The sequence below is a fragment of the Scophthalmus maximus genome, chromosome 8 (assembly GCF_022379125.1).
Source record: "Scophthalmus maximus strain ysfricsl-2021 chromosome 8, ASM2237912v1, whole genome shotgun sequence".
Lineage (NCBI taxonomy): Eukaryota > Metazoa > Chordata > Actinopteri > Pleuronectiformes > Scophthalmidae > Scophthalmus > Scophthalmus maximus.
The window spans coordinates 10,942,076-10,968,733 of NC_061522.1; the positions used below are offsets into that span (position 1 = coordinate 10,942,076).

The 26,658-nt window shown below is 39.5% G+C and overlaps 2 protein-coding genes across 4 annotated transcripts; one reads left to right on the forward strand and one right to left on the reverse strand.

Annotated features, from left to right (window-relative positions):
• Window positions 1–310: 310 nt before the first annotated feature.
• gpr83 (G protein-coupled receptor 83) lies at window positions 311–11,933 on the reverse strand. The gene is made up of 4 exons (XM_035637744.2): window positions 10,856–11,933; window positions 9,298–9,423; window positions 4,315–4,448; window positions 311–2,488 (listed from the first exon to the last, which is right to left on the reverse strand). Exons 1-4 carry the CDS (start codon window positions 11,300–11,302, stop codon window positions 1,771–1,773), a joined length of 1,425 nt encoding a protein of 474 aa, XP_035493637.1. The 5' UTR covers window positions 11,303–11,933; the 3' UTR covers window positions 311–1,770.
• Window positions 11,934–15,096: 3,163 nt separating this feature from the next.
• ankrd49 (ankyrin repeat domain 49) lies at window positions 15,097–23,230 on the forward strand. 3 transcript variants are annotated; one of them, XM_035637747.2, is made up of 3 exons: window positions 15,097–15,194; window positions 16,335–16,552; window positions 18,862–23,230. In XM_035637747.2, exons 2-3 carry the CDS (start codon window positions 16,337–16,339, stop codon window positions 19,336–19,338), a joined length of 693 nt encoding a protein of 230 aa, XP_035493640.1. In that variant the 5' UTR covers window positions 15,097–15,194; window positions 16,335–16,336; the 3' UTR covers window positions 19,339–23,230. The 3 variants fall into 3 exon arrangements, with proteins under 3 accessions (XP_035493640.1, XP_035493641.1, XP_035493639.1); XM_035637748.2 differs by having other exon boundaries at window positions 15,194–15,330; XM_035637746.2 differs by lacking the exon at window positions 15,097–15,194 and adding an exon at window positions 15,455–15,474.
• The last annotated feature ends 3,428 nt before the right edge of the window (window positions 23,231–26,658 follow it).

The window sequence follows — 26,658 nt, forward strand, 5'->3', positions numbered from 1 at the left end:
TCTTTCTTTGGAACAGCCTTTGCCTTTTATTTAACGGTTGCCATGGTTATCATGGTCTAAAACTCCATTAATTTTAACATTTACAAACACACTCAGAGCTCACCGCCAAAAAGGTTGAGTTAAGTCGAGGGTTTTTACCAGGCAATGTGTTTACCACACTTGCTGGAATATCTCACAGGAACATTCCATCAAGGTTGGACTGTTTTCCAAACTCTGCGCTTCTCTCAGTCTGAAATATGCATCATGCAACTTTCAAAGGGAAAATTTGTTTTTTTCTTTGATCCTTTTTTTGAAAAGGGTTAGGGTTAACCCTAAAGAGGATAAATAGAAACCTTTTTTAAAAAATCAAAAATCAAAAAAAAAAAATCAAAAATCAACCATATATACACAATATGAAAAAAAAGGATAGGCCCAGAAAAAATGCTGTGTAGTTGATGACACATTTTATCAGCCAGAGTAGCTGAATGTTTTCAGTAGCAAAAGGGCAGCCTACATCAGGATCATTATTATTTTACTATTGATTACATTTGTACCTAATTAAATATGAAGAAGCAACAATAAGCCTTTTGACTTTAAAACTTAAAATAACATAAATATAATGATCATGAAAAAGGATCCTGGGTGTGAACACAATAGAGTGAACAACTCCAATGTAAAGTCTGACCTGCCGCTGATTTATAGCAGCAAATCAGTTTCTGTGAAAAATTATTAAGTGATATGGATGATTCAGAATACAACATTGTCATCATGACATCATATATTGTATTTTGATAAGCTGCCCTATAGAATGGCATTGGAGACTTAGTAAGAGCTGAATTGATTGGTCTGATAACATTTGGTTAAATCTGAATTGGATTAAATGGATTGTGAATATTCCTGTGACTTTCTCGATAACTTGTTGATTGCTTCCTCCTTGCCTGTGTTGGGGGCTGTCTTGACTCCACACTGAATGTTGGTGGACGTGGCTCCCGGTGCAATCTGTGCATCCTCTATAAACCCTCTGGTTGTGACAGGAAATCAGAGAGGAACAGAAATAAGTAAAAGCATTAGGATAGGCTTGCAGTGGCCTTTAGATAAATGTGAAGATGATTTCTTTGACAGCATGTTCCCACTGAGATTCCTCAGATTGTTAAGGCAAATTTTCTGAGAGCATAGGCTGAAAAATATTTTTTTTTCACATTTTCAGAAAGATTCAGGGTTATGGATGGACTTGGTTGTTACTTCAACAGTCATAAATGCCTGTGAGGGCTATTGAAAGAAAGAAAAAAACAGTCAGATCAACACATCAGAAACAGGTTATTTTTGGACACATTCAGATATGTGTCAATCTTGTAATGTACACTTCACTTACATCCTTTGCAATGTGACCGTTACACATGCCCACTGTTTGGTATATTTTACAAAATGTATGATAAGATAATTTTACAAAATTGTACATCTTGTCAATGCTGCAACTGCATGTAGACGATTTTTTTAATGATCAATAGCTCCAGGACCGCCAGTATTAAACTGAACTTGTGCTGAGACTGAGATCAACTGCTGTTTTAAAGATCAAAAATGTCATTATGAATTTTTAAGCCTGCATGGATCAGATCAGAAAGTGCTGGAACAATGGAAAAATTGAATATCTACAATTATTATTTTACATGATGATACAATAATTTTTTTTCTTCTCACTTATTCATGACAACCAATGCACCAAAAAAGAAAAAGCGTGAAAAGTACTGTTGAAAGAAAACTAAAACAGTGTGGTGCATATCGTTTTTCCAGTTAGCTCACAGCCACGATGTGCTCAACTGACAGGATGTCAGTTCTCCCTGTGAGGGCCTGCCTGGCCGTGAACAGCACGTGAGTCGCTTTCAGGTCGTGGGATTGATTGGAACCAGCGTGACTCCGCTGTGAAGAGGTGTGGCCCAGCGGTGGTAAATCACGCCCTGACCTTGAGGACTCGTGGTTGCCGGGCCAGGCGATCCTGTGGCCATGGGTGCAGACGGCTGCAGGGTGAAGTTCAGCCTCCAACGCTGCCGCCGCCCTCTGTCTCCTCCTGCACATGTCATAGAGGAGCCGGAGCTCCTGGCGGAAGGTGGGATTCAGGCAGCAGTAGATGAAAGGGTTGTAGCAGGTGGAGCTCATGGCCAGCCAGTGAAAGCAGAAGTACAGGGCATTGGATGAGTGAATGGCCTGGCTGGACAGCAGCACCACATAGCAGTTGAGGGGGAACCAACAGACGGCGAACACCCCGACCACCAGAAGCAGCATGGCTAATGTCCGTCGACGCTTTCTTCTCTGGGTGGCGTGTTGTGCTGTTGTGGCGTCACCAATGGCATTGTGGCGCCACAGCCGACAAGCCACTGTGGTGTAGGAGGCGGTGATGATGAGGAGTGGCAGCATGTAAAGTAAAATGAAGGTCAGGAGGTCGATATACTGCCAGTAGACATCTGATGGCTCAGGGAAGTCCGGCACACACAGGCTGCGCTCCTTCTCCTTGCTGGTGAGAAGATGTACAACACAGAGGATGCAAGAAAGGAAGACAGATCAGTGAACGGGATGAGAGAGAGAGAAGGTGAGAATTGTGTCACAGCTTTGTTCAGGGCTGCAGCTAGTAGTTTTTAGTTTCAATTATGCTCATTCATTTCCTCGAGTAATTATTTTGAAGGCAAATTATTTCACCAAAGAATAGTGTCAGAAAAGTCAATTTTAATTGCTCAGAGCCCGAGGTGACTCAATTAAAAATGCTTATTTGCTTAACAGCCTAGGGTTGGTGAAGGGTTACTCTTTTTTTGGATTAAATGTCAATAAAATACATTGTTTTTCAAGTAACTGTTGTTTCGTGAAAGTCCCCCTCCACTCAAAAAATGGTGCTTTCTTCTGTTTCTGTCCTCTAAAATGTCTGACATTGACTATAGGGACCTGTATCTGAGCAAATGTTGTCACTATAGAGGTATTTTCACATTCCTCTCCCGGAGGAGGATGTTTCTGTGCACTTATCTGTAATTTGAAATTCAAAAGGAATGCTGGCAGGCTAGATTGCAGCGCCTTCATGAGAGGACGGCAGGTGTGTCATAAGACAGTTAGAGTTAGCATTCGCAGATCGTGAAAGTTTTATGGCTGAATCTCGCCGATGTTGCCGCTAGCCAGGTTTGTTGCGCACATTCTTCCACCGGTCAACGTAGCGCGAGCAGCTGTGGTCGTCGGGGCGCGCTGCCCTGTGTTATTTGCATATCATGAATATTCATAGTCTCAGAATTCCTCAATGAGGGAGAGAGAGTGGACGGTTTCCAGCCTTATTTCAGAGGGGTTTTTTCAAACTTTTTTGGGGGTAAAAAATGTTCAACAAAATATTAGGCATAGCAGATTCTTTTTATAAACTTTCAAATGTGACTGGAGGGGTTCTTAAACATGAACCAAGTGCTGTGAGTACATCAACAACAACAAAAAAAGGTTTTACAAGGCTGAGCATTTAACTCACTTGTATCAACATGTAAGCTGATGGAAATCAGAGCCTTATGCTTCAGAAATCAGGAGATACAAGTTGATTGGAGCAGAAAATACATGCACAATAACAGTTGTGCACGTCTAATCTAATATCCACTGATCCACTGATTAAGCCTGGCAGCTCACACAACTGTTAAAATGAAAGAAATCCTAATTTTGCAGAAAGAAAGAATGATTTTGTTTTCATCTCTTCCTTCATACTTAAACAGCAACCTTTCTTTGTTTTACATGCTGTAGTTTATATTCAATCTATGTGCTTTTGTTTGTATTTTTGAATTTATGTTACATTCTGTAGCTTGTTTTTTTTTGTTACAGAATAAAACCAAACCAAGCCAATCATAAAATGTAAGAAATTATTTGGAAAAGCTTCATGTTTATTTACCTTTGCTCTTCCTCTTTACACACTGGGTGTCTTGCTGCCATGTATTTCAACTCATATCTTTTCTACCACATCTGCTTTCCAGTCAGACATTCTGGCGTCATCAGATCTCATCAATACTTCCTCCAATTGGTATTAAATCAATTGGTCTTTACATGCTGTTTTTTGAAAAATATCATTGTGATCTTTTCATTCTGTGTTTAATGACAGAGCCCCTCAACTACTCTCCATCACTGCAATGACCTCCAGGATGTTCATGGTGATATAACGCAGAGTCCCCTGCCTTTGCTGTACCACCGGCACCTAAACTTTAAAAATGCTTCACATCCAGTAAGTGGAGTCTAATCGCCAATTTCTTTCCCTGTTACTGAACCTTGTTTAAAAACGTGTAAATTATCTTCCCTCATGGGAATATGAGAGAATGTCGTATTTCACAGTACCTGTATGTAAAAGTGAGGAGTTTTTGGTAGATTGCATGTGGGAGGGAGAAGCAGGTGGCCATTATCCAGATAACAACAACCCAAACACGACCTTGGGCTGCGGACATGCGAGGTCTCAAAGGATGTAAAATCACCTGTAGAAAAAATTAATTTAAAATCATAGCTGGTAATCAGTGAACAATCATATGGACTGAAATGACTCATTTGCAGTTACAAAGTCATTAATGCCCAATGAATTTGTGCAGCAGAGTGTTAACATGAGGTCATGCTATTTGATGAGGTCAAACAGCAGCAGCAGAAAACAGCATATATTTAAAAATGTTGATCTCTTACTCTTTTATTTTTCATCAGTGCTGTGCCAGAAACTGCCTGAATTCTTACTTATACAAAGCTTTTTTCGCGGTGACCTGAAGTGTCAAGGGGCAGACTCTGTAAAACTTCTGTACTGATTAGAAAAAGGATTCCAAGGACTCTTGGCAACAGGCAAAACCCACACAGCCAACACACTGACGAGAAATAAAAACACCCTTTCCATAGGTGAGAAAATCATGTCTCATAATTATAATCTGAACTTCCTTTATTCACCTCTGAACCCATCGGATCTTAATGAAACTTGATATATGAGTTAATGTGTATATTGTCTGCATGTAAATATATTTTGGGTCACAAAGGTCAAAGTCTCCAGGGCCAAATGACCTACAAATATGTTATCTATTATATCTCATGAAGCAATGCTTGTATTGACATGGGACCGGTGGCGTTGGAAAGCTTATTTAAAGGCCCTTCTGGTATGTTTTACAGAATACCCATGATGTCATCTTCTTGCAGAAAAATTAGGTCATAAAATAAGATAATCCTTTACTCGTCCAAAAATGTTGTTGTTAAAGCAGCAATGTAGGCGAATTGTACTCCAATTTGACCTTTCCATCAAAAATGCAATTTGCAGGCGATTAATCAACCACTTGACCATTTGAAAGGTCAAAGGTACCAATTTTGGTGAAAATATTTTGAATAACCATAATATGGGATATTGCATAGAGGGCTATAGGATTAAGTTTAGGCTTTGCTGCTCAAGTTTCACTTTGACATTTTTTCAGGAAGTGATATGTCGATACTTTCCAAAATGAGCTTTCCCAGTTATTGCTGCTTGATAATGAGGAATGGCAGCTGACCACATGGGAGTTATTAAAGGACTGTTTTGAAAGGACTGTTATGAAAGTCCATCAGGAAGAGATGTTTTAATGGCAGGTATAGACAGGAGAAGTGTTTGCAGCAAGGAAAACATCTTTCAATGTTAATATGGGCAAAATGTAGATGTTCCTATTCTCTGATTTTGGGATTATCTCAAAGTAAGTCATTAAAGGGAATGTGCTTCATGGTTGAAGACAAACCTTGCAGAAAGAACAGGGCTACTTCCTCTGTACTACATTGCCTTAACCACCACAAACTCTGTTTTTATATCGATTTAAATGCATTGGGAATGTTCAATTTAATATACTTATTATATTAACTAAGCATTACTCATTCATTATCCATAACAATCATATAACAGTTGATAGGTATGAAGAGGGAAAAGTAGGATAAGTCCTAAAAAGCAAATCAGACACTGCAATCACTGTAACATGGGAAGAAACTGAGGACTATGGATTATAAATTCATACAAATTTTACTTGTTTATCCACAAATTGGTATGGCTGGTTCACTAAAGGCTAATTTTACACAACAAATTAAATCTGTGTGTTACCATTCTTTTAAATTAGTAAACTGTTTTTTCAAAATAAAAAATATACAATGAAGTACAATTAATCAACAGATTTGTCATTTGGTTTTGTCATGTTATCTGTCAATGCTGTGGAGGGTGGATTTATAGAGTTGAGCAACAATATTTTTCATCCACTGGTACATGAATAGCCACTTGCAATCATCAATTGTGTGATCTGCATCCATTCTGTTGCACAAAATCATGTGTCATTTTACACACATCAGAGTGCATCTTTCCTCAGATGGATGTCTCCATTATGAGGAATTTCTAATAATAGAAGCTTTTTGGACTTTGGTACATTAGCAGCCTTAATGAAAAACTGTATTAATAGCCATTTCTTTCAAATGAAACCTTTTATCCTTTGCGTGATCCTCAGCCCTATTCCACAGTTTTATTCCATTATGTGATGGAGGTAAACATGCCCATTGTAATAGCAGGCATACTGAGTCTCCCACAATGCTATGAACGGAGGAAACTGAGGCATGCTCGCCTCACGTTGAATGCTGCTACCAAACAATCAAGTTACACCCATATCCGTCCAGGCTCATTTGATATAGGTAGTGAGGACTTCAAGAGAATGTAACAGACTACAATGTTGTACAATGTTAATTCAATGTTGATTCAATGTATGATACAGAGCCAACTCTTTCTCTTCCCGAAGACACTCAGATCTTTCAGCGTGTGTCACAGGCTCCAGCAGATCTTTTGTCAGTAGTAACCAGAGTGCAGTTCTTTGTGGAGGCAATCTGAGATGGTGGCATTCAAATCTTGAAGGTCGGCAGTCTCAACGAGGAGTTAAGGATGGCCACCCAATGGTCAGGTTGGAAATTAAAAAGTGTGGAGGCGGTTTGGCAGAAAAGGGAGAAATTCAAAGCCATCTTGAATGATCTATCTCACACGCTGAGGCAGATGTACTATTTATTCAGCCACTGAGTTCACCCAATGGGGTCTAGAACTCAATAAGCTGCTTGATTCATGCAGCTTACTGAGTTAAAAAAATAAATCCATAATGTCTGGCATCATCGCGACACACACTACTTTTGTAAAAAATCTATATATTTTATATAATTTGACTTATATAACACTAAATTCATTATTACGTATTATGCTTATACCAAAACTCTACCATATCACATAGATTATCTGTAATAATATTTTACCATAAAACACAGTACACCACATTTCAACTTACAATATATCTTAAATCCTATATTATATTGTAATATGTTTATATATTATCTTACTACAATACATACTATGTTTTTGTATTTATATACAGAATTTTCACATATATTATTCTGGTTAACACTTGATCACATTTGATTTTCGGTTTCCTGTTATTTATGCTGCACATCTGTCACTTTACCTGTTATGCTAGTCTTTAATGGGTCTTATAGTTTCTATTTTATTTGGGTTTCTTATTTTAGGTTCATATGATTATTCATGTTTTTTACTTTTCTAAATTTACTTGTACTTAAGTCTGCCCTTGTGCTGCTGCAACAAATCAATTACCTCTCTGGGGATTGATAAAAGGCTTATACTCTATGCATTGACAGCAAACCACCGTTTCTCTGATTTCCTCCTTCACTTGTGTTACATCCCATGCAATGCCTTTGTTAGTGAGGCATTATAATACCTTATTAAGTGGATAATATCCTCAGTTCATAAACATCTAGACCACCTGTTGTGTTTGTCTAGGTGTTTTTGCTCAACACAACAAATTCTGTTGTACTTTGCCAAAACACAGACAACAAACTAACTGTCTGACTTGGGATGAAAGCACAGTGGACCATCGCTCAACAACAAAACTTATCACTCAGTCTGTTGCGCAGCTCTTTTGTCACCATGTCAGTATCCATCAAAGTGTGAAATATCCTCACAATCTCCCCTTCTGTTCCTGAGGTATGGTGTTGAATAATAAGTGATTTTGCAGAACTCAATGATGTCACAGTGAAGTTGACCACTAAAATGTAATCTGTTCACCCTCAAGTCCAAGTGAATATTGGTGCCAGATATGAAGAAATTCCTTCAAGGCATTTCTTCCGTATTCAGAACAATGGTGAGGGACAGACAATCCAAAAAACATAATGCCTCCGGCCACATCTGTCACTGGATCAGAGGTAACATCACAAAGTCACAGAAGTCCTGACGCATCATTTTTAGGCACAGTTTCTAAAAAATGGGCTGTGGGCATTACTCCATGGATGAGCATTTTGATGCTGTCATTAGATTTATATAGAACCCAGACCTGCTTTGGAATCAATGGAGACATGAGACCTTTTAATGACGTCACTGCATCAAACTGAACACAACTGAAATAGCCAGTAGAATATGGAGAGTTCAACAACGAAAGTAAAGCATAGATATGACAGATGTGTCTTCTGTGGTGATGAAAAAATGAAAAATGCAGGTTCAGGGTGAATGTGGAGTGTTTGGTGGAGATAATGTATGAATTTAAATTTCTGTCAGTCAGCCAGTCTTTCTGTCTGTCTGTCTATCACATGACCATTTACAGACACTATACAGGTGCCCAGAGAAATTGTTGCAGATTGTTCACCTCTTGCATATGTAGGCAGCAGCAGCATTATAAAATACAATTTGTTTGTTTTTTTACTGCTTCACACTGAAGGGCTGCTTACAGACTTTCGTTCAATTCTGCCTGTTACGAATAATGCTGCCTTCAAGTAGTATCTGAATTATGGTCAATACGAGTTGCAGACTTAAAAAAATTGCACATAAACGCCCCCTCAACACCTGTTCAGACTGCACCTTTCTCCTTGAGAGAGAGATAAAAAAAAATCTATAATGGAGCACTTGAAGCTATTTTTGCCTGTTTGATAAATGTATGTGTGTATATATATGTATATATATATACATATATATACATATATATATGCAACCCCTGACTTTCAGACCTCCAGGATTTTCCAAAAGTGCACGTTTTGGGGGCATAAAAGTAGCAAAAGTGACAAATTTTAAAAACTGTATATAAAATATATTTCAATTGTAATCATGAAAGTAAGGAGATGGTGGAGTGGAGTTAGGGGTGGGTCCCAGGATGACCATGTAAATGGGGGAGTTAGTGTTCAGTATCAGTATCATAGACAGTGGCTCATCTGATCACAACTTCATGTACACTGCATAACAATATAGTATCAGACTATGAAACAATGGTCCTCTCCTCAAGAGCATCACTGCTTCATCTCCGGATGTTGACAGACCTGTCGACGGTCCAGAGCAATGGCGGTCAGTGTAAGAGTGGAGACATGTAGGGAGCAGTACTGAACAAAGCGGCTGATATGACACATCGTCTTCCCAAACACCCAGGTGCTGTTCACGAATCGGACCTGAGGAACACACAAACACACACACACACACACACACACACACACACACACACACACATTTCCAAGTTCAGGACATGTGATGACTGATGTCTGATGTTTTATGGTCACTAAAGCATTTCATTAAAACGGATGAATCAAAACCCTATAGAAGTCGCTACATTCATTCTTAATTGGCATTGGGAATATGTTTTCAAAGCTTCTGTTTCAAAGTAAGTCATGAACCGAGGGAAAAGGTGGGACATAGATAGAGAGCGACATTGATTGATTCACCAGCCTGTTTTTCAGACAGAGAGAGAGAAAGAAAGAGAGAGAGAGAGATGATGATGATACAAATGGCGCCATCTTTTGATGTCAGAAATGTTAATATTTATTGGTATTACTCTTTTTTTTTGCTGTCAAGCATCCGTCAATACTGGAGCCGCTTTTTCCAAAAGTCCTCATACAGTCTGCATCACCAACATAACAATTATCTCATCTCCAAAACTCACTCAAATCACCACAAATCAAGCACATTCGACCAGGACACTGGCAACAATTCTCACTCAGAAAGCAAACAAGGTCAGTCATAACACATTAACTTAAAAAAAACATTACCAACAGGGAGCATAACATAAATGATGAACTTTTATCTTTGACTTTTCACATGAATCGATACTACATTATAAAATACAAAAAGCACATTTAACTTTATGGTTGTGCTGATTATATGTGAGAAGAATGAATCAGAAATTGCTTCAGTTTTCCTTCATTTTGTCTTTATCCATAGTAAATCACTTGAACAAAAACCGTTCGATTCCAGGGCTGCAAAAATGATTACAAAAAACCCCTGAGAAACAACAACATGTATAGTATAATTACTCATACTGTACACTACTCTGAGGGTTGTGAGGGAACTGTTGGGTGTCTCTGTAATATTGTGAGGTCTCGACCTCACTTTGTAAAGCGCCTTGAGATAATCTATGTTGTGATTTGGCGCCATACAAATAAAAATTCAATTGAAAATTCAATTGCATTGCAATTCCCATCGACATCACCGGTCTTGTTCTTCTGCCAGATATATATTGTGGTCTACATTTGGTGGAGTATGAACGAGAAAAGAGTTCATGGTCATTGAATGCATTCTGTGTTAAAGCGATACAAAGTGATCGACAGTTTGGTCCATGTGTTTCACTGACTGTGTGGAGAGTTTTGACAATGTGACTTCAGTTTTAGTGCAGGGTGGTGATGTCTGAGGAGAGCATTGGGAAAAAAAAGAAAAGTTGGGGGAAAGCTACGGATTATAAAAGGATAATCTCCAACATGATGTCATTGGTTTAAGAGGCAGAGGCCTTCTTCGATATTTAAAAGCCACAAACCAGTAGGGTCTGAAGGTCTGACCGAGTCATTTCTTGAAGTGCCATATCTCGCTCATGGGGGTGAGAGGGGGTCTTACCAGGGTGAAGGGTGTATTCAGGACGGTGATGAAGACGTCTGCCACGGCGAGGTTCATGATGAACAAGCCGGTGGCGGACTGGCTGCGCTTGTTCTTCACCAGCACGTGGCACACCAGCGTGTTGCCGAACAGGGAGATGACGATGATCAGGCAGTAGGCGGCCACCAGCAGCGCCTTCGCGCGGCCCTCCTGCGCCTCCCCGCCGCGGCTCTTCTTGCTGGCCAGCGAGCGCCAGTCCTCCAGCAGCCCCTCGTCGAAGTCCAGGAGGAAGAAGCCCGAAGTGCGGTTGCTCAGCTGTCCCGAGACATTGCGTGGGTTCTCCGCGCGAGAGAAAATCCCCTCTCCCGCGTGCGAGGAGTCGTCGAGCCTCTGTCCCGCACCTGCCGCTGCGCCGCCGGAGCCGCCGGCCCACAGGAGCGCACAGAGCCAGACGCACACAGGTGGCATCTTGTCTTCTTCTTCTTCTTCTTCTCTGTGTGAACTGAGGAGGAGAGCGGCTCACAGCTGGAGGAGACACCTGCACCTGCTCCGTCTCCGGTGCAACTGAAGAGATGCGGAGAATGAGCAACAGGTTGTGTGATGCGACTCAGCAGCGGCGGCTGCTTTTAAACTGTGCGTCAGTGCGCGCCTGAGTGTGAGTGTGTTTGTGTGCGTGTGTGTGTGGGTCAGTGCGTGTGTGTGTGTGCGTGTGTGTTTGTGAGGGGCCAGTGTGTGTGTGTGTGTGTGTGTGTGTGTGCGCGCGCGCGCCAATAGTTTCCCTGTGGTTGAGAGGAGTGAAGGGCGCATGTTGCATGATGCCACGAGGGTTGTTTTTTTTAAACCCTCAGACATTCCACTCTCTAAAATTGTTCCGTCTCTGTAATTGAGTCCTTCAGTTGCCCGGGGCGATCACAGCATATGAAATTCATTCACCCTCAGGCTAATATTTCCCTCTGACATGTAATGTTAGAGTACATCAGTTGTGTAACATTTATTTACATCCAGATTATGCATTTTTCTCTGGATCCATGTGGCAGGTAAATGTGCAATCTGCTGCGTAAAATACAGCAAAAACGAGGCTGGATTACCTATCAGGAAAGAGGACCTTAAGACTCCATGCTTCACTGTGCAGTACTTGATTGATGAACTGCAGATGTGTTTGGTAATCCTGTATGTGCATCATTGTTGGACTCTGGATCAAGAGCTACAATAAGTCTGAAAATCGATCCATAAATGGTCCCCAAAGAGGCTTGATATGTTTCACAAACCAAGAACTAAAGTGACAAAAACACAGAATTATTAAAATGAATTCTTCCAGGACATATCCTAGAATGATTTGAGGTAAGATCCTCCATTTTTTCCTGCATGATATGATGACAATCATATCATGACTTTGCTTTTTAGTGATTATGGAAAATGAACCTGCAAACTAATTTAGAATACTTACGTGCCCCTTGTTTCCATCAAATCTTTTTATCACCATCTGATTCACAACCATAATACATGTCAAAGGAAGAAGTAATTTGTTGCGAAATATTCATACAAAAGTAATGAATGTAAAATTATTAGATCCATTTTTCACAATCATTCATTCATTCTCTCCCTCTCACAAATAACTGTTATCATAATCCATAGTCATAAGTGATGAATGACAATAAAAGGAACCTTTGAAAGTGTGAGGACATGGGGACCATGTTGTTTACAAATCATATCAATAGTTACAAAAGCTACGCCAAACCAAATATGTTGTAATTTACATGAATGTTTTGACTTTCAGCTTATAAACATGATGGCATCGTTTGTATATATGTGGACTACTGATTGATGACATCATAATGTAAAGTGAACCCGATTTTATCCGCGCGATGAAGAGTCTGGAGAGTGGGATCAGACCAAGTCGTATCCATCATACACAACACCTCAAACATCACTTATTGGATTTAGCTTTAACTCGATTCAGCAAATAATTTAAATAATCACACTTGACACTAATGTTATTATTCATTTCAATTGATTTCTCTCTGTGAGTCACGTTGTAACCTGGGTTTCAAAAAGTGCTCTGAAAATGAAGATTATTATTATTATCTTCTCCTGAGAGGAACTCTGTGATGTTTCATTTTCTCAATGTCAAGTAAAGCAACTCCCTTGAGAATGAACAATCTTCTTCCTATTTTAGCACAAGGAGTCATGAGATGAAATATAGTCCATTTCCCTCTCCAGCTCTGCATCATTGGGTGTCCATAGACCCTGCAATTAAAGCGCTTATATGATTGGCAATTTACAGGTTTTTAATTTGAATTTGGGGCTCTACTAGAACAGGTTTACTGGTTGTAATATTCAAAATATGCGTTGTTTGTCTCTTTTTCAAACTCTGTCTGAAACACTCCATTTTAGCTGTTAGCCCACCTCCAAAAAAAAGCCCAGTCTGTTCTGATTGATCAGCTGTCTCACTGTTTTGTGATTGGTCAACCATTAAGAGCGTTTGACGGAAATGTCGTGCCCTTTACCCAAAGGCTGATGAGCTGTAATAACTGCTGCAGCCATGGAGGATTGGCTTTGGTTCTGCAGTTACAATTCAAGCCAAACTAGCTGTCAGGCTGACGTGTTACATGCCACTTGGTGACCGTAGATGCCTTACAGACAACGCGTTTCAAACATTTCAGGAGCAGAGGGAGGAAAGGGCTCATTTTGCTGTGATGTTGAAACCCTTTACCTGTGCAACAACAGCATATTTACAGATAAGGGCACTTAGGGACAATGGGCCAACATGGGTAAGCACCTTATTATTGAAGTATCTCTGAGTCCTGTTGTTATATGATAGATCGTGGGTTTGTGCTCTGACCATCCTTCTGTGGGGAAAAACATCAAGACACAGGGGCATTATCACTGTGACTGCATTAACATAACTTCTGTATTGTTATGATGCTCTAGTTGCAGTTTTAATTATGATTTGACCAGCTCAAGCACAGCCAAACATCAGATTACCAAGCAGTGCATGGGCAATGTATGATTCATAACAAAAATACACAGAACCTGAGGCATTGACTTTATTACAATGTTCCCTACCAACAGAGACAGGAGATGTGGCTCATGCAGTGGCTAATTTGTGATATCTTTTGTGAATGGAGATGTGAATCCCCTTTCAAAAATAAAGGTCATTCTTCTTTTCCCTGTGCAACCTTTCAAAAGAACCTTTATGCAGTCTGCAAAGAGTTTCAATATTGTTGTTTCTGTTGCACCACAGAATCCAATCAGGGTCAAGGGTGCTCCGCAGCTGAAAACACCACGCAGCAACAATAATCGTGCAGTTGTACATTTAAATAATTATTGTGGCTAATTAAAACAATATACATCATTTGAATAGTTCATTCTTAGGTTGATATGTTGGACATTAAACATTGCCAGGGAGGTTCCATCTAAGAGACTGCACTTGCTGTTGACAACATAATATTGTCGATTCGTCTATTTTAAATTTATTGTGTAAATATTGTACATATTTTTTAATGTGTGATGTGTGAAATGTGCTGCTGCTACACCAGAATTCCCCAGCTTGGGATGAATAAAGTATTTATCTATCTATCTATCTATCTATCTATCTATCTATCTATCTATCTATTTATCTATCTGTCTATCTAATTATATCTAATTATAGTTTGAGCCTGGACATTTATCTTTTGATTTGCTCTATTATTCCCCACTTTAATTGGGGGGAAAGCAGTGTTGTGTTATTAAAAATAAACTGTTAAGATAAGTTTCCAACAGTCTAAACCAAAAGATTATTTGTCCTCTCGACAAATGTGTTTTAATGACTATATGGACATAAAAAGACAGAATTTTGTAGGTCATGGGCCCAAAACATCCTCTGATACTTGGTATAGATTACTGTAATAAACAAGAGTTTAGACCTCCGCTAAGGTTGAGCGATCTCCCCCGCAATAGTGGAGAATAGAAAAAATCCTGGATCCACATCCCAAAATGGATTCTCCTGTTACCATGGCAGAGACCAATCTTTGATTTAAAAAATAATAATAATAATAATAATGCAAACCTGTCCATAACTTTTTGAGTAATCGTGTTAATAATCAGACATACAGACAATCACATAACCGCCGACGACGTGACTTTCCGCCAGGTATCGTTTAAGATTCGTTCAGTGCAAACGATGGACGGCAGAGAGCAGAAACAGACAAATACATTGTCTGGACTACTGAAAATTGAGCAGACGAAGAAGAAAACGGAAGCCGCGAGTACTCATGGGTAGTGGTGTATCTGACACGGTGGACAACTACATATCCCAGGAGTCTATGCGACAGTCGTTAGCCTCTGGTTTGTTTTGAACCCGCAACACCGGAAGACGGAGGTGAACTCACGTTTGGTTTTTTATTCTGTTGAGAAGTTAAATGTCGCGACTGAGTGCGAAAACATTCTGACACGAGAAATAGTATTTATTTACGTGTAACGACGACGTAGAACGAGGAGTTTCTAAAGGTGCACAGGTAGTTAGCTTAGACTGAGCAGCTCGTGTCTCATCAGTTCAGACCGTTCACACAATGTGTCTTTACACACAAACGTAAACCTGTAGTTACTTTACATTCATGTCACACAGGAAACCATCGGATTCTATTAAAGATAATTAATGGGTAATGCTTTGAGAAACCACAAGGTTGTTTAAAACACGTACCTCCGTTCTCACGATATTTCCAGAATATCCCAAAGCAATTGAAATTGTTTTGATGCAGTAATAGTTCTTCTTCCTCTCAACGATACCAAGTATTTATAACTGTGTTTTTATTGACTCGTTTTAAGATGCTACTGTACATTATTCTACTCTACCTGTACGTTATGACGGTTATAATAATCTTATTATGTAGATATTGTTTACCAAAGGGGCTTATTCCACTAACTGTGTTTCATTATACACAGTTAGTGTATGTAGTTAGAGGAAAGATTTCTTAAATATTATATTTTCATGTTTTGTTGGTGGGTTAGCATCAAGCGTCCCAAATTGAATGGCACGTTCTTCTTGTGGCACCTAACACACTCATGGCCTAACTGAGCTGTGGGGATACACAAGGGAAATGAGCAACCTTGATTGATTACATAAATACTTTTAATTTACCCAACATGAAACTACCAAAACGAAATGATAAAAGTTTTAAAATTATATTTTATTTTTTATTAATTATTTTTATTCTATTCAGAATCAAGGTAACAGCTGAAAACTGGAGATATCCTCAGGCTTTTTATGAAGAGTGTCATTCTTTTGATACACTGTTTTAATCAAGAAGGTAGATAGAAAATACTAATTTTCACATTGAAATTATCTTGGGAGTCAAAGTCGATTCAGGTGTTAGTTATTGAATATGGATAATCTCATAGATTGTTCACTTTTCCAACACTCTCTCATACCCTCTTCTCCCCTATCTTGGGTTTTCAAATGTTAGACTGAAATATTGATGTCTTCTTAATGAGTCATGTCTGTGTATCTGTCTCATTTCAGTGATGGAGTTTCCTGAAGACTTTAATCAGCTGGAGCTTCTGAACACCCACGGACACGTTATACCCCGTGGGGCCAGCAGTCTGTGGACTGGAAGCAAGGAGGAGGAAGAGGAGGAGGAGGAGGAAGGGGACCGCAGCGAGGAGTGGTATCTGGAAAAGGAGGAAGCTCTCATAGACAAACCAGTGGAGCTCATTCTGTGGGCAGCAGAAAACAATCGTGTAAGTGATCACAACTATTTAACCAACCTCACCCTCTGTTTTCATTTGACAAAAACTGTGAAAATTGTAGTCTGATCTTAGTCCAAGAAAAACAAACGATTTTAGTCTTGTTTTAATTCAGACCAAGAAAGAGCATTTTATTCAGACTTCAAATAACAAGTATGGTTTGATCAAACCGATTTTAACAATGCAGTCTGGCAAGATATGACACCATTAGCATTTGAGATGTTATTTAAATATGAGTCAATCAGAAAATATCACCAAAAAAGAAGAAAAGTCCAAATTAAAAGAACCCTGTACAACAGCCCTGAATAAATCCGACATTTACAAATCATGTTCAATTTAGTCAGGACTGTGCCACAAAGGTGTTGACTTGATTCTATAATTTTTTAACCTAAATGGTAGATTTTTACTAGATTGTGTTACACAGTAAGTGTTTATAATAGGTTGTTAATACCATTTAAATATATTTTAAAAGTAAATATTTTAAACCTCTGTTGCACACAGACAAACACTGGCAGTGTAACTACCAGTGCCACTTATCCACTATGCCAGAAATAAGCTTTTAATTGTTTGTCAAAAACAAAGAAAAAAAACACTGACAATACGGAGCTAAATCCACCAGTGGAGGAAGCTGATTCAAATTGAGGGATAATTTGTCATCTGGCATTTAGAGAGGTTAAGACCTGAGGAATACAATGAGTGATGACTTAAGATGTTGAGATAATTTCAGCAATTTGCCTTTTCAGCTTTTAGTGGCCATGGCACTTTTACATTTTTTTTTCAGTGAATATTTGAGCATGGAGGATTACACAAATATTTCCAACATTCAGCAGAGCATGTTAAGACTCATCATGTGCAATTTACAAAATCAAGTGCTAAGGTAGGGATGCCTACTAAATTGAATAACACCATCTATCACAAAAATGCTCATCATTTTTCGACACCGCAAATCAAAGTTGTATCTCAACATGTTAGTCTTATTGAAACAAAGAGCTCCCCAATCACAAGGATGCACAGTGCAACTCTCGACCTCTGTCATCTGTCCGACCAATAGTCCGCTCACACTGTGAAAAACAATCTGTGATTGAACAATGTCTCAATGGGGGGGGGGGTGTCTGCTTCCACCTCATTAACTCACAATTCATAAATTACTTGATGTATGAACAGTGTTTCCATGTAAGAAATTACCTCAATATAAAACATTAATTCCATGTTATTTTATGTCAAGAAATTCCAATAGTAATAATTATAATAATTCCTGTACAAATAAATTATTTTGTATCTCTATGCTTTAGCAATGTGACGTTGCATTTAGATTAGTGTGTCTTTGAATTATACGGTACAGTATTTTTTCCTGTGTTGAAGGGTTTCATGCAGGATAAATTGAGCTCAGATGTAATTTTTTACTTATTATGTCTGTTATTCTTGTGAAGATTGATTTGTTTACATTGAACATCTCTCACCAAAATCCACTGGGTTTATCTTTTAAAACAGTCCAGTACAAAAATGTTGAATATGTTTCCACCCACACATTTACCAAAATAACATTGAACATTATGAAATCTCCTCTTTCACTGTCGCATTGTGACTTTATGCATTATTACTCTGACCTGTTGCTACAGACTCGGCATTCAGCGGAAACGTGTATAACATCTTGGCTCGGCCTGTGCATGTCCATGACGCCATGAGATTAGAGCACATGGTACAAACATGAGTAGGATCTGATCATCAAATGTTGTTTTTAAAGCCACACTAACATGCATAGATCAGAAAATGAGTTTATTAGTTGAGCAACAGAAAATCGATTTTGCTCAAAAACGTGAGCGGGCGACCACAGAGTTTCTGAGTGTATAAATATTACCCACATGAAAGGTAGGATTAAAATCAAGTAAAACATATCTCTACAAACTAGTAGTTTGTAATTTACTGATCCTGCGCTTATGAGATGAGATGAGATTCAACTTTATTGTCATTACACATATAAAAGTATAGAGTAACGAAATGAGGTTTGGCATCTCACCAGAAGTGCAATAAGCAGATAGTGCAAGAGTCTGTGCTATGTACAAAAGTAATTACAGAATTTACAGATAGGATTAATGGGATGCTATAAATATAAATAAATACTATAAATATAAGTATAAGTGTATTCTACAGATTATAATATACAGATTAAGGTGCAGTTAACATGCTATGCTAGGTAACAGATAATATACAGAATATACAGCATATGGACAAATGTACAGGTCGATAACTTATTGAGGTGATATGAACATACTATACAGATTCTATCTGTGGTTTTTCTTCAGCTCTCAACAGTCCATCGGTTGTTAACAGCTGATCCTTTGCTGGTGCACTGCTGCGATGAGGACGGTTACACTCCCCTGCACCGCGCCGCGTACAGCGGCCACATTGACGCTGTTTCTGCTTTACTTGCCGCTGGCTCAAAGGTCAATCCCCGCACCATCGATGGCTGGACGCCCCTTCACAGCGCCTGCCGCTGGAGCCGCGTCACTGTGGTGAGTTTCCTCCTGCAGCACGGAGCTGAATTGAATGCTCAGACCAATGGTGGGCTCACACCGCTACACCTGGCTGCTTCCCACAACAGCTCCTCAAGGACAGACTCTGCCCAGACCTTAGAGCTGCTCCTCTCCCAGCGACACCTAAAGTCGGCGCTCCGCAGCAGCACAGGGGAGGCGGCTGGCGAGGTGGCCCGACGTAGTGGACCGCACTATTTCCTGTTTGAGATGGTAGAAGACTGTATCAATGTGGTACCAGACTCATGAACAAATAGAGCTGCTCACAAATCCTCCACATTTACACATATGTGTTTCCAACCTGGACAGCAGGTACGTTACCAGTTCGTTTGCAATGTATTAGTTGATGAATCATTTCATCTAATATATGTCTAATTTAGGGATGCGCCGAAATTAAAATTGTTGGCCCTAACCCTAACCAAATAAACGAACAGATGTGAAATACTTGGCCGAAGGTTGAATGACTGAACAAAAAGTACAATTTATAAATATTTAAAAATATTTTTTTTTACATTCCAACAGACATTATACCATCAACGTACAATATGACTTAATATAAATAAATACTTTTATTTGTTGTTGATATCCACAATAGCAACAGGTAATAATATTATTATTAATAATAATAATGCTGATAATAATAATTGTGGACAACAGTCCAGAACCAAAGGATAATCTGTTTATTTTTACATATATCACGTAATAATTTGACTGAACAAGCTGAACCCAGCGACCAAAGCGTTGCTGATGTTCATGGTCGTCATGACGAATTAATGCCTTTTCTTTGGAGCCATGTTGTCCTTTATCCTTGATCCTAAATGAAAATCAGATCCACGCAAGCTCGTCTCTTCGGCCGTCGTGGGGTTCACGCTGCCCTGTGCTGACAATTTATTGTCTAGAACTAATAGTTAATGAGAAACTCTTTTAATTATGATTACCAGGAGCACTATCATTACTATTTCTTTTCATGTCTACCTGGAACCTGCATTGTGTGATACGTTATCCTTCCTACTGAAATGTTCTGTTTTAGACAGAGAGATGGAGTTAATGTTTTGTGGGTCACCACAGGTGCACTGACACACTGTGAGTGTTTATGTACAATGATACTTGGCCTCATGGGTTCTGTAAACATCCTAACTTGAAAGCTGATTTTCATCATCCATTCACTTGGCTGCTTGGATAAGTTTTTCTTGTCAGGGAAACAACAGCGTGCTGGTCCAAAGACAGCTCGGTCTGCATACTACCAGTATGGGCTGGTTGTGATTTACACTTGCACAAATTGTTGCCCATTGCACAAACATGGTGACAAGGCACTGCAGTCCATATCAAGACAAAGGCAAAGATAATATACTCAATTTGTTTACTCTTTTCCAGAGGCATGGTGATTCTTAGCTGTTTATTTTGACTCCTAATGCATTGAGTTCTCAAACCCCAAGTCTGCAAAATGGAATTATTATCACCCAACGTCCTATTACTCAGTGCAAGATTGCAGTATCAACTTCAGAGGGTTTTTTTCTAGACAGCAAAAGTCGGGTTAATGGAGGGTAGGTGCAAACAATACAAGTTTCATGTCATGGTATTACACATAAAAACATTCTGTTGACATGGTGCTCAGTCCCATCATTTTCTTTCATTTGTCATTTCTTAGAAAATAAAACAAATTCTTCTGTCAGTGTGTCTTTCCTGTATAATTCCGAGAGGTGGATGACCTGGGATCATACAGGAGAGTATCAATTAGTTTTCACCTACCTGCAATTAAAGATGCAGTTTAAACGATCTGTTCATGAGAGAAAGCTTCATCTGGATCAGATTTGAATACAAAGCCGTCAAGTAGCTAGAAGAGGCTGCAGGCGATGAGGAAACTTGTAGGTCATCTCTAGAGCCAATTTTAATTTTGTCCGTTCTAGGCTAATGTAGAATCATGGTGATGCAATGTGGTAGACTCCAGGGAAGAAGACCCGCTTCCTATGCAGCCATGAAGGGCTCATTCAAAGCTAATGACAACACAAAGCGATTCACATTTATGTTTGGCCTGTAAATCTAGCAACATTTTGATGGAAGGCTGTTTCTCGTGTGCAGCAGGGAACAGTGCTTCTCTTCCCTCCGTTCCCAGCACATTGGTGGGGCTCTTAAATCACACAAATCTTACCTGCCTCGTTCTGTGGCGGATGAGACGCTGCAGAGGTGGCAGAGAAGCTGCTTCTGTAAAGCGACAGCTTGAAATCTACCCACGTCCTACATCTACTGCGTGTGCTTCCAATCATGCACACTCTCCTCTAGCTCTCTTTTTGTGACGACCAATTTTACTCTTGAGAGAGAGAGGACATATTGTGTTTGAAGATGATAAACATTTTTCCTAACATCTTCGAAGGGAGTTGGAATTTGTGGTTTTGGGCTAGATAATACATTATTTTAATGAAAGACCTATTAACTCAGTACAATAACACTTTTTCAACAGACTCCTGCATCAGTTGTTTTGGGTTTAAACGCACGACTGACACAATACCACTTTATAAAGCTATTTACGCAAAACGTATAGGTTTTATTTCTAAAAAACAGCTGCTGGATGCATCCAGAAACAGAGTGGTGAGAGTGAAACGGGCCATAAAACCGAAGCTGAATATGGTCTAAAATTCTCAGCAGCAAAGAAGGACACTTCAGAGTTGAGTGCTAATGATGGGTTCATAACTATGACTAACTCCTTTCAAATTAGACATTATTTTTTATTTGCGTTGCTATTACAAAATATTGATTAGCGCAGCTTCAACAAGGTTGCAAAGTACAACACAAAAGCTATGATCTCAGGAAAGCAGAGCAACATGACTCAAACAAAAGATGGAAACTTAATAACCAAATACACATGTATACTGTTAAAAAAAAAAAATGTTATGAACGCACTGAATAAAAAAGCAGAATCTACACAGAGAGCTATCTTCACAAATCTTTTTTCAAGGCTTCAGATGTCTCACTGAAAAGGTTGGTGAGGCAATGAGGTGCTCTAGTATTTTTGCAATTATTTACTTTGGGTTAAATGATCGAAAAGGGGTTTAACATTTAATCAGCAAGGCAGCTGGTGATCCTGTGCCCCAACACTCTTCCACCCTCCTCACTCCTCACCAATAAATCTTAGTTATTCTAGGTCCCACTCCATCGGGTCTTTGAGTTTGTCACCTGCAGCTCCAGACACCGTAAGTAAGGACGCCACAAAATACAGACTAGCACGAGGAGTTCAGATGCCCAGTCAGGGCAGAGTGAAGCCAGTGAAGTCGTTACTCTCCCATCACAGCTACGTGTAGCTCCTCGGTTGATTCTGTCACTCGGTGCATGTAGAAACATGATCCAAATTAGTCAACGATTCCTTTTCCAGAAAAACAGCTTTCTTCGTATCCTTTCATTTTTGTTTTTTTTCTCAGTTAATTATATATATTTTTCTTTTTTAATCAAAACAACAATCACAGCATAGGCGTCATTAGAGTGTCTACACTTTTACACAGCTCACTGAAATGATCTGAATGTGATTAGGGCGATGAAGGAAATTAAGAATGAATTATATAATATAAAAGCAACAGTTTGCAGCTCTTGTACCTGTGTGTGATAGTTAGTTTGTTAGTATTTTTAGAAAGTCTTTGTAGCGTGTAACACTGTCTAATATACAAACTGTTGATAAATCCTGGCCAACAAACCCTTTTGTCCGTGATATGAGGAAAATATTATTCGCCTTGCAGTTCCTTTCTCAAAAAGTAATAATCTCAAATTACAATGTGCTTGGTGTCATAGATTATAGATTTAGTCGTTTACAATACAAGCTATTATGTTGTTTGTTCCTAATGAAATGTGACAGGGATAAGTCCAAGGTTAATACTAACACCAACGAGCACCTTCAGAGTTTACAAATTAGCATGTTGAATAACCTTGTACTGAATATCCATACAATTCGTAAGTACAATTTCCCCCATTATGAGCATCACTGAATATTTCTGTACATGTTTCTATCAAGTTTCAGAATGAACAACAAATATGAAAATGTGTCTGTGCTTTAACAATGACAAAGCTACGTGATGATTATTCCATTTGTGCCTTTTGTCTAAATGATATATGAACAGCAGTGGAATAAATAAACTATAGATACAAGTCAAACAAACACCGATGGACTGAACGTATATTTGTGATTATGAAACAAGACCTTTCACCATAGTGAAACAGCACAGGGAGGAATATTTTTCACTCAGGTGAAATAGCTGACAGGCAGTGGATTACGCAACATGGTGCGTGAAGTCTGTGTTGTGAATGTAAATGAATCCTTTTTTCATTGCGAAAGGATCCTGAAGAGGAGCCTGGGGGACTGTGGCCACATCAATAGTCTCATCAAGAGGGCATTGATGTGTCTGCATCGTGGATTAATTTGGCTTTTACTAGATAGCAGGTTAAACGCATGTTGGTCTTCTGACGGGTTGTGTGTTTGCAGTCTTTCAATAGTTGCCACATTTGGACGAGGCGCTGCCCCCGGCTCGCTTTGGTGTAACGGCACAACATGATAAGCAATTGTACAGATACAGCGATAAAAGTTCATTCCTAACTTTAGACAGAGACATACTGGTTTGACAAAGTAATCCTTTTTTAAATCTGTCAATTGCATCTCACAGTCTTCACTCTCCCTGTGACAACTGAGAATACGCTATGGTATATGCTGATCAATCAATCAATCAATCAATCAATCAATCAACCAATAAACCACTTACACTTTATTCATAGTCAAACAAGTCAAATGCAATTCAAAGTGTTTTACAGGTGATTGACAAAGCAAAGAATGTTTAAGGTGAATTAGAGTCTCTGATTCAATAGCAATCAATAATTAAAAAGACAACAATAAAAGAGTAGTTCAGAAAATAGAACATATATAGAAATGGAAAAATAAAAGCAAGCAATAAAAACAATGAATAAAATGACGAAGTACTTCACAAAATAAGTTACAACAAGTTAGTAAAATGTCAACAAAGTTGAACATAGTAAAACAAATAATGATCAACGCTAAAATGTTTGTCAAATAAAATAAATAATAATGTAAATATAAATGATAAAACCATAAAATTATAGAGCCCTACATTAAAGCCAGACTAAATAGGTGGATTATTAATTTACATCAGCTCCTCTCAGACCCTTTGAACGGCCGCCCCAGGGACTCGGATGAAGATGAGATGAGTTGTTGACAGTGCTGAAATTAGAAGATGACCTTGAGTCAATGTTACTTTGTCCTGCTGTGAATATGTTGTACGCTGAAGCATGTTACTTACTTGAAACCTGCAACAATTAATATTTATGCTCCATCTGCCGACTCCTGCTTTTTAGTGGTTAAAGGCTCCACTGTCTGTTCACAAACCGTGTCTGTCTGCCGTCAGCAGCATGTGGACATGTGGTGAGCTTGTTAGGCTCACACAGGTTTAGTCAACATTTGATCAGTCTTCGTGTTCCAGGTTCGTATTTCTTCATCATCTGTATCAGTCACTGTACTTTTTTCTTCCTCACATTGTTGATAAAGAGTTTCCACTTTACTCAAGCGATGCAGAAATGCGTTGTGATGATAGTCAAAGAATTCATAATGCGTGAAAATGAAGATCGAGTGTTGCGCTGGGTTGTAGAGGTCACACATACACACTGTTACTGTAGCTCATTCAGCCTTAATCAAGTTTGTTTATGTCGATCTTAGATGACCCGAGGCGACTAGTGAATAGCTTAGAGCGAACGCCTGCTTGGAAACTAATTGAAATGATTCTGCTGCCACCACAGTCTGAAAGCAGGCTGGAAGGGACGAGGTCACATCAAGAGCCTGCCGGGTTGTCAGCCAGTGAAGCTCCTGAGACTGGGGACTGAACATGAAAAGCCTTGCTGGAGGGCAGCGCTAGTGATTTATGAAATCAAATCAAGAAATTCTACATGTCCGACAAGTTACTGAAACATTCAAGCCAGTGAAGCATGCGCAGCACACCCGTTGGAGACGTTAGTCTTTTACACCTGTCCGCAGTTTCCGTCTTTCATTAGTTTGGATTTACTGACATGGACGAGGGGAGAAGATGCCATATCATCAAAGAACCACTCCAGGCCAGGTCCTGGTGGGGTTCCAGTCAAGGAGATGTCAGTGGTATTTAATAGAAATGATCATCACCACAACGCAAAAGTGACCCACTCACTGTCGGAAAAATGTGTGCTATAGAGAGATTATATTTGAATCTTTCTTTTGTTGACTGACAGAATCCCATGGACACACAGTACTACTCCACAGCAGCAAGGCACTTGACTGATCTTTGAATTCAGACATCCAAACACACGATGTTAAAACCATCCACATGATGGTCTCCTGAATGTGTCACCTGAAAGCTCACCTTAGTTGGCAGCAGTTTAAATTACATTACATTCATTTAGCAGACGCTTTTGTCCAAAGCGACATACAATGTCGACATTCAACCATGAAGATATTACCCAAAGAGTGCCAGGTGAGTTATTAGCAATGAAATATTAAATGTAGCTAATCAAAGCATTTTTCACTCCAGATAAACTCAAACAAATTCTTTTAATGAGTAAAGGTGTAAAGAAAGTTTTCGTTTATTTCTGTTGGCGCATCTGTCCACCTCTTTGGTGCCGACTGAAATATCTACTGGAAGGATAATCTTTAAATGTGGTACAAACATGCCTGGTCCCCAGAGGATGACTCTCGCTGATTGTGTAGCTCTCCTGACTTTTCAACAATCGAATCATCATTGGGAGAACATTTTCAGTTGTGTTGTGAAATATCTCCTCACTCCATGGATTGACGCTCATGACCACCAGAGAAAAGAACCAGCTCATCCAGTAGAAGCTATGTGAAAACTAAAAGTCGCTTTGGACAAAAGCGTCAGCTTAATGAATGTAATGTAACGGAACATTTTTAAAAAGTGTGACAGATAGTTACACTCGTACATTTTCTTTAAATTTGCTGTGAAACATTGGAGGCCCTGGTTTGAACCTGCCGGTCAGCCAACTGGCCTGTCTGTGTGGAGTTGCATTTTCTTCTTCCCTGGGCCCTATTGGCTTCCTCCCACAGACCAAACACACACACGGGAGCTGAACTGGTTACTGTCGACTGGCCGCAGGTGAGAATGAGTGTGTGGGAGGTCGGTTGCACATGTCCAGGGTGCACCCGCCTCTTGCCCACAACGGCAGCTGGAGTTTGCTCCGGCCTCCCCCTGCTGACCCTTTCGGTCTCGATAATGGAGGGCCGGATGGAACGATCTGTACGGGAAACATACATTTCCCGTACACGCAGTGAGAGTCTTTGAAAGTGAAGAACGCACTTTGGCACCGTATGCCTCTGCGCCCCTGACCTGCTCGGCGCCCCCTTTGACGAAGAAGTGTAAACATTTGCTCATTCACAGTGGGTGAATGACAATCCCGATTCAGTGAATGCTGTAGTTAAAGTCCATGTTTTCTGGATCTATAGAAAGAGAATTAATCCTTCATGCTATGTCCTGGATTTATAACGGTGAATGGCTTGTGTGTACATGGCAGAGCTTTGAAATACGTCCCATTACCCTCACA

Excerpts from the sequence above, each read along its gene's own strand:
- gpr83 (XM_035637744.2), bottom strand. The coding sequence starts at position 11,302 with ATGCCACCTGTGTGCGTCTGGCTCTGTGCGCTCCTGTGGGCCGGCGGC. Across the intron at positions 9,424-10,855 it reads TGAATACACCCTTCACCCTG|GTCCGATTCGTGAACAGCAC; the intron begins GTAAGACCCCCT and ends TGTGTTCCTCAG. Across the intron at positions 4,449-9,297 it reads TTGCTCTGGACCGTCGACAG|GTGATTTTACATCCTTTGAG; the intron begins GTCTGTCAACAT and ends TTTTTTCTACAG.
- ankrd49 (XM_035637746.2), top strand. Across the intron at positions 16,553-18,861 it reads GGGCAGCAGAAAACAATCGT|CTCTCAACAGTCCATCGGTT; the intron begins GTAAGTGATCAC and ends GTTTTTCTTCAG.